General features: G+C 44.2%; 1 protein-coding gene and 1 pseudogene across 1 annotated transcript; both read left to right on the top strand.

Annotated features, from left to right (window-relative positions):
- The first annotated feature begins 513 nt into the window (after positions 1 to 513).
- LOC102406069 (ribonuclease 4) lies at positions 514 to 939 on the top strand. The gene has a single exon (XM_006062103.3). It carries the CDS (start codon positions 514 to 516, stop codon positions 937 to 939), a length of 426 nt encoding a protein of 141 aa, XP_006062165.1.
- A 22,656-nt stretch (positions 940 to 23,595) lies between these two features.
- On the top strand, positions 23,596 to 24,961 carry LOC102390014 (annotated as a pseudogene).
- The last annotated feature ends 433 nt before the right edge of the window (positions 24,962 to 25,394 follow it).

Genomic DNA, 25,394 nt, shown 5'->3' with positions numbered 1-25,394 from the left:
TTTAGGTTAACTACTCGAGTAAGGAGAAAAATCACCAGAGAGTTAGACCCATTAAGGCGTGAGTGGGTGAAAGGCACCTTCTTTCTTGGCAAGTCCTTCTCTTCTCTCCTCATCACTTTCTCAGAGAAAAGAAGTGGGGGTGGGGTGGGGGGGCGGCAGTGAAGTGGAAAGGGGATGTGAGAACAGTAATTTCTGTGAGTACAAGAGTAAGCATAGCTAGGGGCCTGTCTACAATGCAAGAGATGCAGGTTTGATCCCTGGGTTGTGAAGATTCCCCTGGCAATCCACTCCAGTATTCTTGCTTGGACAATCCCATAAAAAGAGGAACCTGGAGGGCTATATAGTCCACGGGGGTTACAAAAGAGTTGGACACTTAGTGACTATAAAACAACAGGGGCCATCAGGAACATTAAGTGTTTGGGCCAAGAGTTCTTAGAAATAGTTATCTTGAGGGAAAGGGACCATAGCCTGCTCCTTGACCCCAGCCTTCCTTGACCTGCTTTCACAGGGAACATGAATCTGACGTGGACCCTTCTCCTCCTCCTCCTGCTGGAGCTAACTGTCTTCGCTTCAGGCCTGTCCTTCTCAAGACGGCACATAGATAACCCCAGGTCATGGGTTCCTGGGGGACAGCACCGATACTGCGATGTGATGATGAGGCGACGGTGGCTGATCCACAGGGGTAGATGCAAGCAGATCAACACCTTCATTCACGAGGATCTGGCCACCATAGCAGATTTCTGCACAACTCCAGCTGTGCCCTGTACCAGCAGCGGCTCCTTGCTGAGCTGCCACAACAGCTCTCAGGACGTCAGCGTCACAGACTGCTTTGCCAAGGCAGGAGCCCGGCCGCCCTACTGCCACTACCAAAAGAAGGACTCCATCAGGCCCATCTGTGTGGGCTGTAAGAACGGGGCCCCTGTTCACCTGGATAGCTAGGTTCCTCCCAGCTCTGACATGGGAAGCCGATTGCACTCTACACCTCCGGAGCTTTGAGGCTCTGCCAAAGTCTTCCCTGTAAATGTTTCTCTTGCCTGAGGATCCCTTATTTTTCCCAGTCACGAGAATCTCTCTCCCCTAGCCTCTCCCCAAACCCTCACTCCACACCCGACCCTTGTTTTTCTTCTTGACTGAGCGGCAGGGGGTCCGCAGGGCATGTGGGATCTTATTTATCTCAGCAAAAATGGAAGCTGAGCCCCGGTATTGGGAGCGGAGTCTTAACCACTGGACCACCAGAAAAGTCTCCCCATGGTGTAGGTTTTTGGGTGTAGCACAAGATGCGGGTGGGGAGAGTTGGGGCGGACGGAGGTCGCAGGGAGTAAGCCCTTTTAGCTCATAAAAGGCATCTACCCTGGAAAAGCCTTGCTGCCACGGAGCGGCTACACAAGCCCGGCTGGCTGGGCTGACTTGCTCACAGGCAACTCTAAAAGGAACTCCCGATGGCGCCGGCCAAGAGCAGCCCCTAGTTGCCCGACTCGCAGGGTCCTCCTGCCGGGCCTTCAGCTCCTTTCTTCCCAATGGATTCCTGCGGGGGGATTCGGGACTACTCCGCTTCCTTTACAGAAACAAATAGCTGATGCGCGGGACACAGCCCGTGAAGAAGCCGCTGCCTGGAGGAGAGGTGGCCGAGCCGGGCGACTGCACACCGCGCGGTCCCTTCGGCGTCTCCTGCCGGTGGCCTCGGCCGCCTCAACTGGCCCGCAAGGGTGCCGAGCCACCCCAGTCCCGGGGTCAGTTAATCAGTTCAGTCGCTCAGTCGTGTCGGACTCTTTGCGACCCCATGGACTGCAGCAGGCCAGGCTTCCCTGGTCATCACCAACTCCTGGAACTTACTAAAACTTATGTCCATCCCGTCGGTGATGCCATCCAACCATCTCATTCTCTGTTGTCCCCTTCTCCTCCCACCTTCAATCTTTCCCAGCATCAGGGTCTTTTCAAATGAGTCAGTTCTTTGTATCAGGTGGCCAAAGTATTGGAGTTTCAGCTTCAGCATTAGTCCTCCAATGAGTACTCAGGACTAATTTCCTTTAGGATAGACTTGTTGGATCTCCTGGCAGTTCAAGGGACTGTCAAGAGTCTTCTCCAACACCACAGTTCAAAAATATCGATTCTTCGGTGCTCAGCTTTCCAACTCTCACATCCATACATGACTACTGAAAAAAACCATAGCTTTGACTAGATGGACCTTTGTTGGCAATGTAATGTCTCTGCTTTTTAATATGCTGTCTAGGTTGGTCACGGAGAAGGCAATGGCACCCCACTCCAGTACTCTTGCCTGGAAAATCCCATGGAGGGAGGAGCCTAGTGGGCTACAGTCCATGGGATCACTGAGAGTCGGACACTACTGAGCGACTTCACTTTCACTTTTCACTCTTATGCATTGGAGAAGGAAATGGCAACCCACTCCAGTGTTCTTGCCTTGAGAATCCCAGGGACAGGGGAGCCGGGTGGGCTGCCGATTATGGGGTCATACAGAGTCGGACAAGACTGAAGCTACTTAGCAGCAGCAGCAGCAGATTGGTCATAGCTTTTCTTCAGAGGAGCAACTGTCTTTTAATTTCATGGCTGCAGTCAACATCTGCAGTGATTTTGGAGCCAAAAAAAAAAAAGAGTCACCGTTTCCATTGTTTCCCCATCTATTTGCCATGAAGTGATGGAGGTGGATGCCATGATCTTAGTTTTCTGAATGTTGATTTTTAAGCCAACTTTTTCACTCTCCTTTTTCACTTTCATCAAGAGGCTTTTTAGTTCTTCGCTTTCTGCCAGAAGGGTGGTGTCATCTGCATATTTGAGGTTACTGATATTTCTCCTGGCAATCTTGACTCCAGCTTGTGCTTCATCCAGCCCTGCATTTCACATGATATATCAGGAAAGAAGTACGTCTAGCCTGTATATTGTGCTGGGGTCAAGCAGAGACCAAGGCTTCTTTCTGGGTTTCTCTCAAGACAGGGAGAGACGGGTTGGAAGTTTCTTGGTTACCCACATAGGAATGGAGGATTACAGGTGATTAAATAGAAAATTCAGCCAGCATAAATATTAATACAAACTAACTTTCAAAAACCCCCAGAGACTTATGAGTTAACCATAACTTTCCTGCTCTTGTGCTTCTTAGTACTTAATATTCTAGTGCCACAGGCATAAAGGAAGATCTGTACAGAATACCTGAGTTATAAGCTTTGCAGTGGGGCTGCCTTGGGAAAAAAGTCTATGTCTTTCTTGGAACCCATTGTATATATATTTCATTATATATAATTATATTTTTATATATAATGGATACATATATATATATGTATTTTATATGCATTGCTGTTGTTTAGTCACTGAGTTGTCTGACTCTTTTGTGACCCTGTGGACTGTAGCCAGCTTGGCTCTTCTATCCATGGAATTTCCCAGGCAAGACGACTGAAGCAGGTTGCCATTTCCTTCTCCAGGGGATCTTCCCAACCCAGGGATTGAACCTGTGTCTCCTGTGTCTCCTGCATTGGCAGGCGAATTCTTTACCACTGAGCCACCAGGGAAGCCCATCATATATATATATATGTGTGCGCACACACACACACAATCCCCTTCTGAAGGAAGTGTTTCTACCCATTAGAAAGAGCAGCGATAGGTGACCATGTTCTCTGAGACTCCATCAAAATGGCAACAGGGTTTTGCATCAAAGGAGGACACTTGACTCTAGGCAGCCATCCATGTACTGACTGGGTGGGTGCTCACAGTGTAAACTGATGTGGGGATTTTACCCTCATGGGATCATGGTGACAAAACTGGATACTCTTATTTTTCATATTTTTCCCTGAAGTCAGGATCTGTAGTGGTGTGATAGTCTATTGTGACCTTCCTTACTTAAATACTTGCTATAAAAATGTTTTCAACAGAATTTAACTTGCTAATATTTAAAGTTAAGTCTTTAAAAAAATTTATATTCATGAATGAAATTGGTCAGAAAAATTTTCGGTACTATCTTGTTTGGTTTTGGTGTCCAGATTCTGTGTTCACCTTCAGAAGCGAGGAATACCCCTTCTTTCTCTATTTTCTATAATTGGAATTATATGTTATTTTATTGTTTATAAAATTTAAAGGCCATCTGGCCCTGATATTTTCTTTAATACTATTTTATTTTATTTATTTATTTATTTTTTAAACTTTATTTATTTATTTAGACTGCATTGGGTCTTGGTTGCAGCACGCAGGTTTGATTGCTCAACAGCATGTGGGATGTTAGTTCCCCAGCCAGGGATCAAACCCACGTCCCCTGTATTGGAAGGCCAAATAGTAGCCACTGGACCACGAGGGAAGTCCCTTTAATACTATTTTAAACTTCTATTTCAATTTCTTTAATGACTACAGACATGCTGAGTTTTCTAGTTCTTCTTTTTTAAAATTGAGGTATAGTTGATTGACAATATTAGTTTCAGGTGTACAGAATAGTCATTCAGTATGTTTTCAGATTATACTGTGTTATAGGTTATTACAAGATAAAGGCTATAATTCCCTGTGCTGTACACTATATCCTTGTTGCTTACCTATTTTATACATAATAGTTGGTGTCTGTTAATCCCATACCCATAAATTGTCCTTACCCTTCTTCTCTTTCACCTTCAGTAACCACAGATTTGTGTTCTATATCTGTGAGTCTGTTTTGGTTTTGCATATACCTTCATTTGTCTTATTTTTAGGATTTCACATAAAAGTGATATCTCTAGCTTTTCTTGAGATAATATTTGACAAGTTGTTTTTTCCTCTAGGAATTTATCCATTTCATTGAAAATACTTAAGTATATTGGCACAAATTTCTTCATATTCTTTTTAAAAAAAATATTTGTAGCATCTGTATTTACATCTTATTTCTATTCTGACATTTATTTATACCTTTTAAAATGGATAAAGCTTTTGAGAGCTGTCATTTATTAGACTTACTAAACAAAGACTTTCTTAAACATACAAAAGCTAAAAGAATTCATTGCCTGAAGGAAGTCCTTAAGGCAGGGGAAAAATGATACCAGGTGGAAACAGGAACCTACACAGAAATGAAGAACACTGGAAATTGTAATTACATCACAGTATATGTTAACTCATGGGAATAGGCCATGGAAATAACTTTGAAAGTTTTGAGTTATAATTCTAAAATACTGGGTTTTGTTCTCCATAAAAGAGTAAGTTTATTTTCTAAAACAGAAGCTCTGAAAACATAGTTTTTTTTTTAACCCTTCTAATAAATGTCAAACAGTAAAACTGCCTCCAAATTAAAAACAAATTCTTAAAATAAATAAAATTCTTGCTTTAAAATTTTTTCCTTGACTAAAATTTTTTTTTTCTATATAGGTCACATTTATTTCTAGCTGCCCAAATGGTTTTTTTCTTTTTCATTAATTTTGTCATTTCACTAAACTATGTCTTGGTATTGGTCATTTTACATCGATATTCTCACTTATAGTGTATTCACTTTCATTTTGCACTCACAAACCTTTTTTTAAACTTTCAGTTGTTTTACTGAATTATAGTTTTAGTATTGGCTTCCATCTTGGCATATGTTTCACCTTCAGAAATTCCTATTATCCATATGTTAAATATTCTTTGCTATGTCCCATCATTGTCACTTTCTTTTGTTACTCAGTTGTTTCATCAACTGGGGACCACAGCCTGGGTTCACCAGATTCCTTAAAGGGAACTGAGTTAATATCCTCTGCTCCCTGTCACTAACCTAAAGGAAGCAAGGTGATGGGATGTGAGTGACTTAGAGCAGTGACTCACCAATCAGAGAAAAATAACACAAGGAGTACTTATGGGAGGGATGTGCCCTATAAGAATGTCTCTACATTAGGGGACACCACCCACTGAGTCAAGCTGTGCTGACATCTCTGGAATCTGGCAGAAAGTGAAAATAAAGACCATTAAAAAAAAAAAGGTAGTAGTAAACTCTGAAACAGTCATCCATTTTGTAGTATGCTCACTGGGAGCTGACGATAGCTCAGATCATGAACTCCTTATTGCAAAATTCAGACTTAAATTGAAGAAAACAGGGGAAACCACTAGGACATTCAGATATGATTTAAATCAAATCCCTTGAGATTATACAGTGGAAAGGACAAAGAGATTCAAGGGATTAGATCTGATAGATAGAGTGCCTGAAGAACTATGGACAGAGGTTGTAACATTGTACAGGAGGCAGTGATCAAAAACATCCTCAAAAAAAAGAAACGCAAAAAGTCAAAATAGTTGTCCGAGGAGGCCTTACCAATACCTGAGAAAAGAAGGGAAGCGAAAGGCAGAGAAGAAAAGGAAAGATACCCATCTGAATGCAGAGTTCTGAAGAACAACAAGAAGAGATGAGAGCCTTCTTAAGTGAACAGTGCAAAGAAATAGAAGAAAACAATAGAATTGGAAAGACCAGAGATCTCTTTAAGAAAATTAGAGATATCAAGGGAACATTTCATGCAAAGCATGGGCACAATAAAGGACAGAAATGGTATGGACCTAACAGAAGCAGAAAAGATTAAGAAGAGGTGGCAAGAATACACAGAAGAACTATACAAAAAAGGTCTTAATGACTGGGATAACCATGGTAGTGTGGTCACTGTCCTAGAGCCAGACATCCTGGAGTGCAAAGTCAAGTGGGCTTTAGGGAGCATCACTACGAGCAAAGCTAATGGAGGTGATAGAATTCCAGCTGAGCTATTTCAAATCCTAAAAGATGATGCTGTTAAAGTGCTGCACTCAAACTCAGCAGTGACCACAGGACTGGAAAAGGTCAGTTTTCATTACGGTTCCAAAGAAGGGCATACAATTGCACTCATTTCACATGCTAGCAAAGTAGCAAATGGTCAAAATTCTCCATGCTGGCTTCAATAGCAAGTGAACTGAGAACTTCCAGATGGTTAAGCTGAATCATAGGGAAAGCAAGGGAATTCCAGAAAAATATCTACTTCTGCTTCATTGACTATGCTAAAGCCTTTGACTGTGTGGACCAAAACAAACCTTGGAAAATTCTTGAAAGAGATGGGAATACCAGACCACCTTACCTGTCTTCAGAGAAACCTGCACGCAGGTCAAGAAACAACAGTTAGAACCGGACATGGAACAACAGACTCGTTCCATATTGGGAAAGGAGTATATCAAGGCTATATATTGTCACCCTGCTTGTTATACATGCAGAGTAGATCATGTGAAATGCCAGGCTAGATGAAGTACAAGTTGGAATCAAGATTGCAGGGAGAAATATCAACAACCTCTGATATGCAGATGACACCACCCTTATGGCAGAAAATGAAGAGGAACTAAGAACCTCTTGATGAAAGTGAAAGAGCAGAGTAAAAAAGCTGGCTTAAAACTCAACATTCAAAAATCTATGATCATGGCATCCAGTCCCATCACTCCATGGCAAATAGATGGGGAAACAATGGAAACAGTGACAGATTTTATTTTCTTGGGCTGAAAAATCCTTGCAGATGGTGACTGCAGCCATGAAATTAAAAGATGCTTCTTCCTTGGAAGAAAAACTATGACAAACCTAGACAACATATTAAAAAGCAGAGACATCATTTTGCTGACAAGGGTCCATATAGTCAAAGCTGTGGTTTTTCCAGTAGTTATGTATGGATGTGAGAGTTGGACTGTAAAGAAGGCTGAACACTGAAGAACTGATGCTTTCAAATTGTGGTGCTGGAGAAGACTCTTGAGAGTCCCTTGGACTGCAAGGAAATCAAAGCAGTCAATTCTAAAGGAAATCAATCCTGAATATTCATTGGAAGGACTGATGCTGAAGCTGAAACTCCAATACTTTGGTCACCTGATACAAAGAGCTGACTCACTGGCAGAGACCCCCTGCTAGGAAAGATTAAAGGCAGGAGGAAAAGGGGATGACAGAGGATGAGATGATTGGATAGCATCACCGATTCAATGGACATGAGTTTGAGCAAACTCTGGGAGACAGTGAAGGACAGGGAAACCTGGAGTTCTGCAGTCCATGGGGTCACAAGGAGTCGGACACGACCAAGCGATTGAACAACACCTTGAGAAAAGTTTTAGAAAAATGAAATTGAGAGTAGCTGAAGTCAGCAAGCACATAGTAAGTCCAGGGTTCTTTTGCTCTATTCATCCTGCCCTCTCAGGGTTTTGTCTGAAATGCCAGCAGTCATTGAGTCTAGCCCAAATCTCCCTCCATGGGTTGGTAAATAAGAGACTTAGGTTAGAAAAGCATGTATTTTTGTTTCACCAGCAGTGAGGTGTGTTGTTAACACTCTAAACTGAAACAAAAATCAAGAACTTCAAGGAGAACAAGTCCCTACCTTTCTCATCAGGTGCACTTGAGGGAGCTCATCAGGAAAGGCCACCACCTCTGAGGGCAACATTTCAAACAGCCGTGAGCTGTCAGGCTGCTGTCCTGAGAAGAGAAAGTAACTGAAATACTCAGCAGTAGGAGAAAGGTTAAACAAGTGATGGGACCAATGTAGGATGACAGACTATAGTGCTATGAAGTCCACCCTAGGGGAAACCATACGGGAGTGGAAAAATTCTTTTTATAATGAGTGCAAAAGCAGAACACACCACACATTTGCCTTTTGGTTGGTGAGATTACAGCTGAGTAGATTTCAGATTTTTCCAAATTTTCTCACATTTCTTTATTGAATGTATGTTACTTCTTTAACTAGAAAAATTTTAAAATGTCATTTAAAATAGTTGTCCCTTAAATCAGACATTCTGAGGTCCTTTCCAGCCCTCTGCTTGCTGCAGTGGGGACTGTGCCTTTGTCTAGAATCTTGGACTTCTCAGGTACGTGATATTGATGGGGGAGTATTTGGAATCCCAGGGCTGCTCAGAGAATTCTTGACTACTTTTTATGGGGTCAATACCCCTTTCTCCTAAGAATCCTCCAGGTAAAATGCTTTGCCCTGTGAATAAGTGCAATTTCCCCTTTGTTGTCCTTCAGAAGACTAATTGGTAACACACAGCATCCAGGGAATCACTATTTTGATGCAACAATAGTTTTTCTTAGAAGAATTGACTTTTCCCTTGGTCTCCTGACATTCTTTCTTAAAAAAAAAAAAAAAAAAAAAAGGCAAAATTCGAGGTAAAAAAGAAAGCAGGAGCTTTGTGTGAATACAGATAGAGGTATAATGAAAAGTTCCATAAAGGATTTCCCTGGTGGTTCAGTGATCAGGAGTCCACCAAAGCAGGGGACATGGCTTCCATGTCCAGGAAGATTCCACATGCCAGGGTACAAATAAGTCCGTGTACCACAACTACAGAGCCTACCCTCTAGAGCCCGAGAGCCACAACTACTGAAGCCCAGGCCCTAGAGCCTGTGCTCTGCAACCAGAGAAGCCAGCACAGTAAAAAGTCCATGCATGAGTACTAGAAAGTAACTCCTGCTCACTAACTGGAGTAAGCCCACGTGCAGCAGCAAAAGCCCAATGCAGCCCTAAAATAAAATAAGTAAATAAATAAAAAAATTTAAAAAGTTTCATGAAAAGCCCTGATCCTTTAAAGCTGTGTGACCTCAAGCCAAGTGCTTGTACCTTCTTCTGAGTCACCCCAGAGCAGCTTGCATTAGCTACAGAGGGGTCCTTGCAGACAAAGTCTTTCAAGCACGGCAAAAAGGAAGGGAATTTGTTAAGCTCTCGCTTAACAAATGAAAGAACAGGAGCCCAATCCAGATTACCTTCCTTTCCCATGGCTATATGGGAAATAAAACGATCTGTGCAAATATCACATTATGTGATGGAATCAACATTATACCTGTGAAAAAGTAAACATGACATTAACTCTTTTAAGCAACATTGCTTAAAATTATTGTCAGATTTGATGTATTTTCACCATTAAATGCTTATTAAAAAAAAAAAGAACTTTCTCTTATGTAGGGTTATGGGACAGAGAGCCGTAACTACAGGGTCTGCCCATTATTCTATGGAAAATACACTCTCATTAGGTCTGTCATATCCAGACCCTCAGCTTCAGCTTAATTGAGAAACCATCAGGAGAAAGGTCCATGCATATTTGTACAGTTATCCTCTGTACTTAGATCTGTGTTTGACACAGGGCAGACTTCCACATTTATTGACGGAAGTGAATTTCCCTATATTCCTGTCCAGCTAGAGAGACAGTCTTATCTCAAACCACATGCACACTCACACGTGTGCACATATACACATGCATATGCAAATGCACATGCAAATGTACACCGAACTGAGTGCCCAGAGGAACTAAACTTGTCAGTCAGTTAACCTCAACCAGGACACCTGACCTAGAGTTAGGTGAGTTCATAGTGACAGGGGTATGGAACATCTGAAGGAAGAAAAGGAGTCAAGAAGAAAAAAGCAGGAGGAAAGGGCAGGGGTATAAGGGGAGACAAGTGAAGTCTTCATGAGAAAGTGAAGTTTCTAGAAACTTCTCTTTCTCCCCCCAGGGCAGAAAGTTGGCCAGGCATGGAGACAGATGAGTGGTCACATCTGCTGGGGACTCCCTGGGACCGGTGTGTCTTTGAATCCCCAATACCTGGCACACAGTCTATGCTCAGAAATGTTTGATGGATGAATGGAAGGATGCCCTGTCCTTCCAAACACGGAGTTTGCTAAAAGTCATTTAATATATGGGTCAGAATATTCTACTAGTCACATGTTATCCTACTTTCTGTTATGATCTCAATGATCATCTGTCTGGGTTTTCTGCTTTGAACTTTAGCTGTCCTCTAGGATCAGAACCATGACTGGAACCCCAGAGATTCATATGTCTCACCAGCGCTCTCCCATTGAGAGCTGGCTTGTTTCCTAGCCCCTTTGGCTGTAGACAAGAGCCTTTTCTCCACTGTTCATGCAAAATTACCACCTGACCAATACAGCCAGTGGTACCTGCTTTCTGAGGTGGCACAGTGGTAAAGAGTCCCCCTGCCAATGCAGGAGACACAAGAAAAGCGGGTTTAATCCCTGGGTCTGGATGATCCTCTGGAGAAGGAGATGGTAACGCACTCCAGTATTCTTGGCAGGAAAATTCAGAGGAAAGAGAAGACTGGAGGGCTAAAGGCCATGGGGTCACAAAGAGTCAGGAGCGACACACGCATCTGCCTTTCCACTGGGTTGGCTCTTCTAGAATTTTGACATCAGCCAGAATCAACTGGGCATTTTACTCTGGACTCCTGGCGCCTCTCCTTGGGAGCTAGCTCTTTAGCCAGATCAATATATTTTGAAAACACCAGCTTCTTCTTTTACTCAGTGGCCTAACTCAGGGGTTTCTGAGTGACTGACAGTCAAATAGGGACACGACAGAGGGAAAGTTGGCAAATGTGATTAGATTATGGATCCTCTGAAAACTGATGCTGTGATGGAATGTCTGATTGTAATCCACATTAATGCTCAGTTCCTATGGTTAACAAGGCTTTAGAGAGGAGTATCTAAAAAGCAGAACCATCCAGGGGAGTTAAAAATGGAACCATCACTTGTAATACATTTGGTTTGCATTTGTTTTCTTCTCCTGAATAATTGATCTCAAAGATCTTCAATCCTCCCCATTATCTTAGATGATCAATAGTGCAGGAAGGAAGATTCCACAGAGTGCTCAAAGGGATCAAACACGTTTACTGATTCATGTTAGTCAATGGTTACAGGTTAAGACGTTATAACCGAAACCATTGTTAAGTCCATTCAGAGGAGGTAAGAGTAAATAAAGCCATTTCTCTCTTTGACCTTCATTTCTTTTGTTCTTTATTGTCTTGATAGTGACTTGTAAGGATCTCTAATCACTTTGTACTTTAGAAGATCAGTACTGCAGAAACATTAGTCTGATCAGATGCTTTCCTGGGGAGAACGAGTAGTTCCTATGGGTTGAGGAGACTTTAAGAAATCTGCTTATCATAGTTGGTTCTAAGATATTTGCAATACGTGTTAGAATATGAAAAGCTCTTATAAGGGGCTTCCCTTGTGGCTCAGCTGGTAAAGAATCTGCCTGCAATGCGGGAGACCTGGGTTTAATCCCTGGGTTGGAAAGATCCCCTGGAGAAGGGAAAAGCTACCCACTCCAGTATTCTGGCCTAGAGAATTCCACGGACTGTATAGTCCATGGGGTCATAAAGAGTCGGACACAACTGAGTGACTTTCACTTCACTTGTTCTTTATCCCCACATGTTTATCCCCTTTCCCCATGGCTCCTGATAAATTTTGGAAAATGCTCTTGAAATATTTTATGGTCTCCTTTGGGTGCTGGGAGTCTTTACCTTCTCATGTTTGCTCTTAAGTGTCGCTGTAGTCTTGGTCCACTAGGCAGTAAACCTGAAAATCAGGAAGAGTCACAGTTCTGAAAAGAGCTGATGGTGCCCACAGGTCACAGAGCTTTGCCAGATAGAAGCTTTCAAATACTGATGGAAAGGTCATGCCATTTACCTTCATGGCACAAGGACCGACAAAAAAGCAGGAAGAAACTTCCTGTAACCTTCCTTCTCCAGGATAAATGCAAGAATGTATTCCCACTCTTTTCCTCATAAAAGCTTCATGCTTCTGAGATGTGGATTGTTGGAATGCAGGAAGCGTCTGAACTGAGGGGGCTTGTGAATGAAGTTGCAGAAGGAAAAAATGAGAAAACCTTCTTTCTTAATGTACATCTATTCCCTGATGCCACTGAGCATTCTGAGTCCAGAAAGTGTCTCTTTAAGTTTTCATAGCCAGAAGGGCCTCTATATGGGAACTCCTAACAGATATCCACTCATTCTTCCCTTTAGCATTTCACTTCCAAGGAAAGTTTTAGAAAAAGACATTTGCCCCAGATCTACTCTTTTGTAAAGAGTGGGTGTATAATCACTTCCTGATGTTCAAGCTGGTTTTAGAAAAGGCAGAGGAACCAGAGATCAAATTGCCAACATCTGCTGGATCACTGAAAAAGCAAGAGAGTTCCAGAAAAACACCTATTTCTGCTTTATTGACTATGCCAAAGCCTTTGACTGTGTGGATCACAATAAACTGTGGAAAATTCTGACAGAGATGGGAATACCAGACCACCTGACCTGCCTCTTGAAAAATTTGTATGCAGGTCAGGAAGCAACAGTTAGAACTGGACATGGAAAAACTGACTGGTTCCAAATAGGAAAAGGAGTACGTCAAGGCTGTATATTGTCACCCTGCTTATTTAACTTCTATGCAGAATACATCATGAGAAACGCTGGGCTGGAAGAAGCACAGGCTGGAATCAAGGTTCCCGGGAGAAATATCAATAACCTCAGATATGCAGATGACACCATCCTTATGGCAGAAAGTGAAGAGGAACTAAAAAGCCTCTTGATGAAAGTGAAAGAAGAGAGTAAAAAAGTTAGCTTAAAGCTCAACATTCAGAAAACGAAGATCATGGCATCTGGTCCCATCACTTCATGGGAAATAGATGGGGAAACAGTGGAAACAGTATCAGACTTTATTTTTTTGGGCTCCAAAATCACTGCAGATGGTGACTGCAGCCATGATATTAAAAGACGCTTACTCCTTGGAAGGAAAGTTATGACCAACCTAGATAGCATATTCAAAAGCAGAGACATTACTTTGCCAACAAAGGTCCCTCTAATCCAGGCTATGGTTTTTCCAGTAGTCATGTATGGATGTGAGAGTTGGACTGTGAAGAAAGCTGAGCGCTGAAGAATTGATGCTTTTGAACTGTGGTGTTGGAGAAGATTCTTGAGAGTCCCTTGGACTGCAAGGAGATCCAATCAGTCCATTCTAAAGGAGATCAGTCCTGGGTGTTCTTTGGAAGGAATGATGCTAAAGCTGAAACTCCAGTACTTTGGCCACCTCATGCGAAGAGTTGACTCATTGGAAAAGACTCTGATGCTGGGAGGGATTGGGGGCAGGAGGAGAAGGGGACGACAGAGGATGAGATGGCTGGATGGCATCACTGACTCGATGGACGTGAGTCTGAGTGAACTCTGGGAGTTGGTAATGGACAGGGAGGCCTGGTGTGCTGCGATTCATGGGGTCGCAAAGAGTTGGACATGACTGAGCGACTGAACTGAACTGAACTGAACTGTAGTGGAGGCAGAGAAATGTTAAAGAAGTAACAAATAAATAATTGAAGATTCTAATAAGAGCTATGAAGGAAAAAGTAAGATGATTGGATTGAGGAGCTGGTGGATGAAAAGAAGAGAATTGCTACAGACTGAAGTTTTTCAACCTCCCCCAATTCCTATACTGAAATCCTATCCCAAATGGGATAGTGTTAGGAGGTGAGGCCTTTAGGGTGATCAGTCATGAGGGTGGAGCCCTCATGGATGATATTAAATGTCTTTTTATTTTATTTTTGTATTTGTGTCCTTCTAAAAGAGGCTTTGGAGAGCCCCCTGCCTCTTCTACTATGTGCGAAGTGTGCTTAGTTGTTCAGTCGTGTCCAGCTCTTTGCGACCCCATGCACTGTAGCCCACCAGGCTCCTCATGGGGATTCTTCAGGCAAGAATACTGGAGTGGGTTGCCATGCCCGCCCCATGGATCTTCCCAACCCAGGGATCGAACCCAGGTCTTCAACCCAGGCCTCCCACATTGCAGGCAGATTCTTTACTGCTGAGCCAAAGCGTCTGCCTGCAGTGCGGGAGACCCGGGTTCGACCCCTGGGTTGGGAAGATCCCCTGGAGAAGGAAATGGCAACCCTCTCCAGTACTCTTGCCTAGAAAATTCCATGGATGGAGGAGCCTGGGCTACAGTCCATGGGGTCGCAAAGAGTCAGACATGACTGAGCGACTTCACTTTCATTTTTCACCAAGAAAACCCTGGCAAAAAGAGCTATCTATGAACCAGAAAGCAGGCTCTCCCTAGACATCAAAGGTGCTGGTGCCATGATTTCAGACTTCTCAGCCTTCAGGACCATGAGAGATGAATTTCTGTTGTTCATAAGCCGCCCAGTCTGTGGAAGTTTCTTGTAGCCATCTGGAGGCCCTAAGACAAGGACTATAGAGAAGGTGGTCAGAAAAGAACCTCTAATGAAGGGAAATTTAAACTGAAACCTGAAATATAACCTGAAATATTTAAACTGAAATATAAAAGAACATTTCATGCAGAAAGTGCAGAAGTCCAGAGCCAGGCAAAAGCTTCTCATCTTTCGGTGAAGTCAGTGGGTGTTAAATGATGAAGCAGATATGAAAAGAGAAGACGTACATAATAGAAGAGTCAGCAGAAGGGTTAGCAGGGAATTCTCCAGAGAATAGATTTCCTGTCACAGAGTTGGCTTGGCCTCAGGAAAATGATAGAGAGAAATCCCCAATTTCTTAAAGAAAGAGACAATGTTGACTGCAGACTATCATTGGAATGAATTAGGGATCAGCTCACAAGAAGGAACTATGCAAGATGTGACCCAAACTAGTGCACAGCAGCTGAGGAGCTCTCTGTCCACTGCTGCTGCTGCGTCGCTTCAGTCGTGTCCGACTCTGTGCGACCCCATAGACGGCAGCCAACCAGGCTTCCCCTCCCTGGGATTCTCCAGGCAAGAACACTGGAGTGGGTCGCCATTTCCTTCTCCAATGCATGAAAGTGAAAAGTGAAAGTGAAGTCACTCAGTCGTGTCCGGCTCTAGCGACCCCATGAACTGCAGCCTACCAGGCTCCTCCGTCCATGGGATTTTCTAGGCAAAAGTACTGGAGTGGGGTGCCATTGCCTTCTCCGTCTCTGTCCACAGGGCCCCTCAAAGTTGGGAGTGTATCTATGAGCTTCTGAGATCCTTCTTCAGAGGAAAGGGTGATGTAATGAGTCTCATTACTGACAGAGAAGTTGAGTGATACTTTTCATGGAGGACCATGCTAACATTTCTAACATCAGTGGCCGTCGTGAGGAGTATTCATTGAAATACCAGCAGCAGCCACACAACAGACTGTATTAAATAATGACGAATTCTATTCAGATGTTACTTTCTCATAAGTAGTAAGAACAGAGGAAATTCCCTGACAGTCCAATGTTTAGGACTCCATGCTCTCACTGCAGAAGGCACAGGTTTCATCCCTGGTGAAGGAACTAAGATCACAGTTCTTGGCCAAAAAGAGAGAGAGAGAAAGCAGAATGCAAACACAGAGATTTAACAACATTATTACCGAGCTGACAAAAAGGGATGTGAAGTGGTCTGCTGGATTACTAAGTATAGTTTTCTATGTAGGTTTCCTTTTTGCAAAAAAAGAGGAAGAGGTAGACCAATCTCTAAATTAATCAATTATCCCATACATTAATGGCAATGAGAGATTACCGATAGAATAAAGAACTTCCATTTGATTTCCCCTTTCTCTATCAGTGGTCCAATTTTTTCCTTTATTGACATCATTTATCGTGCAGTGGCACCCCACTCCAGTACTCTTGCCTGGAAAATCCCATGGACAGAGGAGCCTGGTAGGTTGCAGTCCATGTGGTCGCTAACAGTCAGACATGACTGAGCGACTTAACTTTAACTTTTTACTTTCATGCATTGGAGAAGGAAATGGCAACCCACTCCAGTGTTCTTGCTTGGAGAATCCCAGGGACGGGGGAGCCTGGTGGGCTGCTGTCTCTGGGGTCGCACAGAGTTGGACATGACTGAAGCGACTTAGCAGCAGCAGCAGCAATCAATCTATCTGTGCAGAGAGCAGTCAGCCCCTCCTGTCTAGGTGCACGGCTACTGGGTTCAGCCTGCCTAAGTGCCTGATGGCTTGTTCTCAGGATGGATTCATTGAACCCTATGGATCTCACAGACCTTTACATGTTCCTGATCAATATCAAGGCTTCCTTCTCATTTCTCTGCCTGAGTGATGCAAACCCTGAACCTGTCCCTGCCCCCACTATAGTTTCTCCAGCAAAGGCTTCAGTCTCCTGAGGTCACCCACCTGCTCCGCTCTATTGTGTGCTTTTCAGCTGTCTCCATGGCGCAGCCTGAGGCTGGTGTCACTCATGCAGAAGTCTAGAGTTGGGGACCTGGAGGCTATACAGATTCCTTTCCTGTGCCATCCACGCTCTCTCAGCTGTGTATCATAGGGAGACCTATCCACCTGTGAATACCTACACACATTCCAAGTCTCAGTTTAAAGGTCAGTTACTCCGCGGAGCCCTCCTTGGAACAATTCCTCTTCCTTTCCTTAGGCTCCTTGCATATTGAAAGCTTTTTGTAATAGTTTGGCATGACTAAAGTGACTTAGCAGCAGCATAGAACTGTGAGTACCTTGAAGGCAAATACTGTGTCTCATCTCTGTGTGGTAATAAGAACTAGTGTGTAGTAGATGCATGGTAAATAATTGTCAAAGAAGTTAATTATAGTGAACATCTGTCTTAAGAGAAGTCAAGGAGGTGAAAGGAAGCAAAACACAGTACCCCATGTTAGTTTGCTTCCTGTTTTTGTATACAAATTTATCAGTTGGCCCAATAATATCCTTGACAGCATAAATGTTTCTACAGGTAGCCCTCCCCTTCAGCCTATAAAGGTTCCTGCCCACTGATTGACAGTGGGGGAGTTGGCCTTTAGACAGATGTCTGCCTTCCCCACCCCGCAGTTGCCAGCACTGGCAACAGAACAAACTTTCCTTTCACCAACCTGGGCCTCTTTAATGCCTCTTGGGTGGTGAGCAGCCCAACCCCACTTTTTGGTAACAATACTTAGAGATACCTACATGGTAGGCTATTGAAGAATCTTCTTTGGGTTTTAGAAAGCTTGTTCATACTTGAGCTGTGACCCTGAAATAGTCTTGTTGGACCAACTCCTTGAAATTCTGGCACTGAAAAAGTGCCACAAGAATGACCGTTTTCATGCAGCCATGCCCAACGCTTTGGTGGGACTCACCTGAGGAATGCAAAGCATCCTATGAGGCCCTTTTAGGGCAGGCCCTCTAACTTATTTTTGTACTCCCATTGTTGAATGAATGAATGAAAGATCAAATTCTAAACTGGTTAGTGTGGGTACCCACTCAGATCTGCAGAGTTGATATGAAGGTTATTTTAAACAAGATATTTGAGACCCAGCAGATGCAGAAAGAAGTTTTTTGGAGCATCTCGTATATGAATAAAAGCAGAATCTTCTGAGGGTAAAGTTGCTATAAATCTACTCATGGGAGTTTTATAGCCTGGGAAAAGATAGACCTCTCACATTTGCATAGACAGACATTATCACAAATTATTTTCCATCCCATTTATTCCCTTAAAATCTCATTTATTTCCTGTAGAATCCCTATTTGCTCCCCCCGACACACTGAGTTCAATTCAGTTCAGTCACTCAGTCATGGCCAACTCTTTGTGACCCCATGGGCTGCAGCATGCCAGGCTTCCCTGTTCATCACCAACTCCTGGAGCTTACTCAAAGTCATGTCCATCAAGTCAATGATGCCATCCAACCATCTCATCCTCTGTTGTCCCCTTCTCCTCCCACCTTCAATCTTTCCCAGCATCAGGGTCTTTTTTAGTGATTCAGTTCTTCACATCAAGTGGCCAAAGTATTGGAGTTTCAGCTTCAACATCAGTTCTTCCAATGAAATTCAGGACTGATTTCCTTTAGGATGGATTGGTTGGATCTCCTTGCAGTCCAAGGGACTCTCAAGCATCTTCTCCAACACCACAGTTCAAAAGCATAAATTCATCAGCACTCAGCTTTCTTTATAGTCCAACTCTTACATCCATACATGACTACTGGAAAAACCATAGCCTTGACTAGATGGACCTTTGTTGGCAAAGTAATGTCTCTGCTTTTTAATATGCTGTCTAGGTTGGTCTATGTTGTCTAGCTTTTCTTCCAAGGAGCAACTGTCTTTTAATTTCACGGCTGCAGTCACCATCTGCAGTGATTTTGGAGCCCAGAAAAATAAAGTCTCCCACCATTTTCATTGTTTCCCCATCTATTTGCCATGAGGTGATGGGAGTGGATGCCATGATCTTAGTTTTCTGAATGATGAGTTTCAAGCCAACTTTTCACTATCCTCTTTCACTTTCATCAAGAGGCTCTTTAGTTCTTCTTCACTTTCTGCCATAAGTGTGGTGTTATCTGCGTATCTGAGGTTATTGATATTTCTCCCGGCAATCTTGATTCCAGCTTGTGCTTCATCCAGCTCACTGCACGACAGGCCAGTGAATCCAAGAGCTGAGGCATTGAGTCAAAGAATATGACTTTATTTGAAAAGTTGGCTGACTAATGTCTCAAAACAATTATCTTCCTTTGGTCTGGATGTCAGGTTTCTTTATGGATCAGAGATGGGGGAAGGTGAATAAACAAGGTAAAAAGGCCATTAATCTTGCAAGTGTTTCTAGAATGGCAAGTCTCAGGCAGGGCAATGTGTTAATTTCTTCCTTCCTGCCATCTGTAGGTAGACAGGGTTCTGAACAAGGCACTTTATTTTAACAGTCAGGCAGAGGGGCAGGATTCGCTGAGGCAGACCTTTACGTATGATTATAATAACAAAAGCTAGTCAAAGAAACAGTTCCAACATGGAGTTTGAATTGACTTCTCCCTGCAATATATATATTTATATATATATTGAGAAATGAAATATTTCAGTAAACATGGATGTCACAGTCACCAGTGATTTGAGCTTTCCAATGTGAGCTGGTGAGCCCTAAGGGCACCCAGCAAGGAGAAGAATAACTGCGGTCTGGTAGCCATCAGACTGAAGCCACTCCCTACGGTGAGCCTGAAGGGAGCTCAGGATGTGAACAACATAGGATACTGGCCCAGGATAGCTGAGATGCTTATGAAAGGAATGATGCTAGCAAGCCCACTCTGAATCTTCCTACACATAGAAAAGCACTAAATTTCTTAACTTGGGACATCCAGTGTTCTTTAATTAACAATAATCTTTTCATGTTCACACTACCTGCCCTTTGCTGCAAAACTTCTATACAACCTGACTCTTCCCCTCGCCTCCTCAGAGTAGTTCTCTCAGGGTCACTTGGGATACTATCTCCTGGGCTTGAAGTCCTAAATATTTCTGCTGAATTAAACTTAGCTCTCAACTTTTAGGTTGTGAATATTTTGTAACTTTGCAATATAGGCATAATGTGCTCAGTCGTGTCCAACTCTTTGCAACCCCATGGACTCTAGCCTTCCAGGCTCCTTTGCCCATGAAAGTTTTCAGCAAGAATACTGGAGTGGGGTGCCATTTTATACTCCAGGGGATCTTCCTGACCCAGGGATCCAACCCATCTCCTGCACTAGCAGGAAGATTCTTACCATATAGCCCCTTACATATATATTAGTAGGGGGTTTCCCTGGTTGCTTTGTGGTAAACAACCCGCCTGCAATGTCAGAGATGCAAATTCGATCCCTGGGTTGGAAAGATACCTTGGAGGAGGAAATGGCACCAACTCCAGTATTCTTGACTGGGAAATCACATGGACAGAGGACCCTGGCAGGCTGCAGACCATGGGATCGCAGAAGAGTTGGACATGGCTTAGCGAATAAACAACGATAATAACAACAAATATATATGTATGTGTGTGCTTCCCAGGTGGCATTAGTGGTAAAGAATATATATATATATATATATATATACACACACATATATATATATACTCATATATGTCTGAGTCACTTTGTTACACACCTAAAACTAACACCATAATGTAAATCAACTGTATCTTAAAAGTAAATAATAAAAATAAAATTGTCTTCCAGCAAATACAGGTCTCTTTCTGGGAGGAAAGTCTATTGCCAAGAAATATAATGTTCTCTGCTGAGGTCCAGCCCCGGCTGATCCAGGGAGTTCGAAGCGGGAACGGCATCGGCGAGGATCAGGATACAATAGCTTCAACTAGATATTAATTAGAGATATAAAGAGTAATAGAATGAGGATAGCTCAGTAGGAAAATTCAGTGGAGAAAAGAGGCTGAGTAGCTTGGTTTGCGTGGGAGACCAATAAAACTTCAAGACAAGAAGTTTGTACCACTTATGTAGGCCGCAGGCGTCCTTCCGTTCTCCCGAAGGAGAGGAGACACTGAGGCCTCCCCGGCTGGATCTTAGAAGCCCAGGCAAAATTAGTAAGCTTGGTGGGTTCTGCGCTCCAGATGGAGACTCAGCCAGAGTTTGAGAGAGAGAGCTACATGGGGAGACCAGTATTTCGAGAAACTGATCCCAATTCTTTATTTTCCAGAGTCTGTTTTTATACACTGGGGTGTTATACAAAAGTCACGTGGGGTCAGCAGTCCTGACTTTTATCAAAGTCAGGTGCTTCATACAAATGTATACAGAAGTCTTAGGGGTGTTACATCATCTTCTGGCCGGGGGCCTGCTGACAATTTATGACCCTCTCCTTGTGACAGCGGTCAGTCAACCAGGACACTTATTTCTCCAGGGGTGATTATTCTTAAAAAAGACTCCACCTTCCAAAGGTACCAGATAAAGTTACATTCCTATAGGGTGAGGGTGTAGTGTGTTTTAATTAAGGAAAGAATTTACTTAGCCTAAGGTCTAACGTGATTAATATCAAAGGTTAATACTTATTTCTTGTATATATTCATTAATGTGTGTAAGGGCAGGGGATGTGGAGACTTAGCAACAAACATTGGCTCAACAAATGAAAAACCCTTCACCAATACAATTTCTAATCAGCCCACTAGACTATACTAATAGTTTTCTAACTTCTCTAAAGAACCTGTTTTTAGAAGGTTTAAAGCATCTCGTGCCTTTCACGATTGGGAGGCTGTGAGCAATCACATATGGCCGGACAAGCCTGTCAGGCAGGCTAGAGAACCTTCAGAGGAGTTTGTAAGTTTGGAACACTCCTGTCACGCCTAGGCATTATTATTAACTGGAACTCTAAGTTAACTCCTTCTCTGAAAGAGGTGGTGGGGGACAGCCCCCGTAAAGTCAGAGGTGTAGGTGAGAGCACAAAGTAGTAAAGTAGGCAGGCTCTGGTTTTGGGGGTAGATGTTGGAGAATTTCCAGGGGGACTCCTGAGGCTCGATCCCGCCTTTGCGTATGTCGAGCCTCCTTCCTCATGACCTTTGCCACGGGTGGAGGTCCTCCCGCGGCTCCCCGCAGTTCTCTATTTCTTCTCTAAAGGGGATTTTGCATTTTGGCTTTTCTCAAGTTCCTCTCCTCTACTCTGGCCTATGGAAGGATAGGTCAGTGTAGATAAGATCGGCCACACACTGTTCTTCATCAGCCCAGGAGAATAGAATTGGCCAGAACTGGGTGAGTCACACAGAGGCTTCCTTCTCCTCCGTGTTCAGGTAATCATCCCTTCTCCAGATCTAGGGATCCTTCCAGCTGGGGGCAACTGGACACCTCTTGCTTTTCCCCTTGCAGAGGTGCTGGCGGGAGATGTGGAATTCTGGCCAAAGCAGCTCCAGGACTTCTGGGGAGAGAAAGGACCTTCCTTTTTCTCCCCTTTCTGTGATCATATGCAATGTGCCTTTTGCTAAACTCATGGCAACCCACTCCAGTACTCTTGCCTGGAAAATCCCATGGACAGAGGAGCCCGGTAGGCTGCAGTCCATGGGGTCTCTAGGAGTCGGACATGACTGAGTGACTTCACTTTCACTTTTCACTTTCATGCATTGGAGAAGGAAATGGCAACCCACTCCAGTGTTCTTGCCTGGAGGATCCCAGGGATGGGGGAGCCTGGTGGGCTGCCGTCTGTGGGGTCACACAGAGTCGGACACAACTGAAGTGACTTAGCAGCAGCAGCAAGGGCTATTTAGTGCAGAACAAAGACTTGGTTGGGGTTCAAGCATCAGTGCTATAGTGACTTTCTCTGCTGCTTATAGAAAGAAAGGGTCTTATTGGCAGCCCCCAAAGAGGGTGCCCTGGGCAATTCCCAGTCCCTTCCTAACATGACCTTGTTTTCCTGTGGACTGAGACCAAGATGTTCCTCCCACCCTGCTCTTCTTGAAACCCAACCCCTTTTTAATTTGTATAAGGTCCACATTCCTGGGATAGACTGATTGCAGAAACTGCTTTCTCTCTCAGAGACCAAGCTAGAGACTTAGGTAAGAAGCCCAAGAGTTGGTTTCAGAGGCTGCTTCTGCTTGAGGGTTTGAGAAGGGGGTTCCAGAATGACCGAGACTAGCCTGAGAATCAGGATGGGCAGACATGAGCAGTGGGTAGAGCTGGGGTCAGGAAAGGCTGCAGGGAACCCATGAGGCTGGAGAAGGGACAGCACTCTGGCTGGGGAGGCTCAAATTTCTCTTAGGAACACAATGGTGTCCTTATGTTGTGGTGTCAGACACGGAGCTGAGCTTCCCTTGCATTGGAGGACAAGAGGGCTCTATCAACTGTGATCCTGGGTGAATACTGGGTGGTTATTTCAGGGGTACAACTTGTCTTATTCAAAATCTTTCTTATTAATGGTTTATTCAAAAGGATCACCTAATGAGCTGCATGAGTGTATTTTATTTTCCAAATATATTTCATATCAAAAGACCTTCTATATTCAAAGACAGGACTTCTAGGATTTTAGGTCATTTCTGAGGTCACCACCTAGAGAGGCGGATGACCCCTCTGTAGGAAGTGGGGGTCAAATGTTTGTGGGAAGAGTATATGTGAGTGTCTCCTTACTTAGAAAAACTCTTAGGAGGACAGACATCTTTCTGGTTGACTGTAAGCCAGGGAGGCTACAGGTGGGAGCTGGGGTTCTCTTTCGAAGGTGATGCTTTTCCTCATCTCCCCCTTTTCTCATTCAGATTCCTCCAGGGGAGTGTGGTCATCATGGCTCTGAAGTCTCTAGTCGTGTTGCCCCTGTTGGTCCTTGGTGCTGCTGCTGGTGCGTGTTCAGCCTTCCCTGGGCAAGGAATCTGCAGCTGCCAAGTTCGAGCGGCAGCACATGGACTCTGGCAGCTCCCCCAGCAGCAACTCCAACTACTGCAACCTGATGATGTTCTGCCGGAAGATGACCCAGGGGAAATGCAAGCCAGTGAACACCTTTGTGCATGAGTCTCTGGCCGATGTTAAGGCCGTGTGCTCCCAGAAGAAAGTCACTTGCAAGAATGGGCAGACCAACTGCTACCAGAGCAAATCCACCATGCGCATCACAAGACTGCCACGAGACTGGCAGCTCCAAGTACCCCAACTGCGCCTACAAGACCACCCAAGTGGAGAAACGCATCATAGTGGCTTGTGCGGGTAAACCGTACGTGCCAGTCCACTTCGATGCTTCAGTGTAGGTCTCCACCTGAGGCCAGAACAGTGAGATGCACCGCTTCATCACAAAGGCATCTCCCTCTTGTTTCCTTACCCTGAGGGCAACAGCTCAAGTTAGTTAAGGCTTTTATCCCTGCAACCCCCCCCCCTCCACCACACACACCCATGTTTCCCTGGCATGAGGGCAATAACTAAAGCTAGTTAGGGCTCTTATCCAACATACACATGCTCCCCTGGCCTGAGGCTTGCCCCTGTGTAGTTTGGGGATTGAGGAGTGGGTTGTAATATGGGACCCATGTTAACCTAATCACTGCTACTTTCAATAAAACACACTTGCAACCACCTGAATTACTGATGCTGTCCCCATGCATGAGGGCTTCAGTGGTTGTGGTGCATAGGCTTAGTTGCTCCAGGGCTTGTGGAATCTTCCTGACCCAGCTATCGAACTCACATCCCCTGCATTGACAGGCAGTTGCACCAGGGATGTCCCCATTTTACTTTTTTTTGAGGAGCTATTGCCAAATCAGAAAGATGCTTCGCTCTTACTTGGAAACTTGGAACTCTCCTTTCAGAGGCTAGAAAGGACTTCAGTGATCACCAAATGAGGGGATGATAAGTAGATTTCAGCTTGTGGACCAACTCTAAGTGGCAATGCCTGCCTAGAATGTTGTAGAAAAATGCCTAAACAGTGATGTGATGGAGCAGTGGTCTCCACCAAAGGCTTGAGGGAGGGGAGGGTGTTCGTGTCATCCATTGGCAATCCCTGACCTAATGAAACCGCTGCCTTTTACAGGAGGGCACCCTGAGTCTTAGAGAGGTTAAGTGACCTGCTCCTGGCATCTGTTAGTTAGTGTCTGACTGAGACCAGACCCTGGGTGTCCTGGCCACTCAGTTGTTGCTCCTTCCACTACTGAAATCTGCCACAAGGAGGAAATCCCCCAGTCTCCCTCCTTCACGGAGAGCTGTGGAGTCATAGCTTTCTCTGCCCGAGTTGTTGGTAGCTGTCACAGGTTCCCAGTGCACCTGTGAGGCTACTCAGTTCTCCGCAACCCTTGCTTACATCATTGAAAAGACTAGACTCAGCTTCTGGCAGCATGTAATCCTTTCATATGATCCTCTGTGCACACTTGCATCTGGCTCTAGACAAGGTCACAGAACTAGAGAGAGATCCTGCTGCTGCTGCTGCTAAGTCACAGCGGTCGTGTCCGACTCTGTGCGACCCCACAGCCGGCAGCTCACCAGGCTCCCCAGTCCCTGGGATTCTCCAGGCAAGAACACTGGAGTGGGTTGCCATTTCCTTCTCCAATGCATGAAAGTGAAAAGTGAAAGTGAAGCCGTTCAGTCGTGTCCGACTTTTAGTGACGCCA

The sequence above is a fragment of the Bubalus bubalis genome, chromosome 11, assembly GCF_019923935.1.
Source record: "Bubalus bubalis isolate 160015118507 breed Murrah chromosome 11, NDDB_SH_1, whole genome shotgun sequence".
NCBI lineage: Eukaryota > Metazoa > Chordata > Mammalia > Artiodactyla > Bovidae > Bubalus > Bubalus bubalis.
This window is presented reverse-complemented; position numbering and strand designations above follow the sequence as displayed.

What these genes read in the sequence shown, in the direction of transcription:
- LOC102406069 (XM_006062103.3), top strand. Translation starts at nt 514, where the DNA reads ATGAATCTGACGTGGACCCTTCTCCTCCTCCTCCTGCTGGAGCTAACT.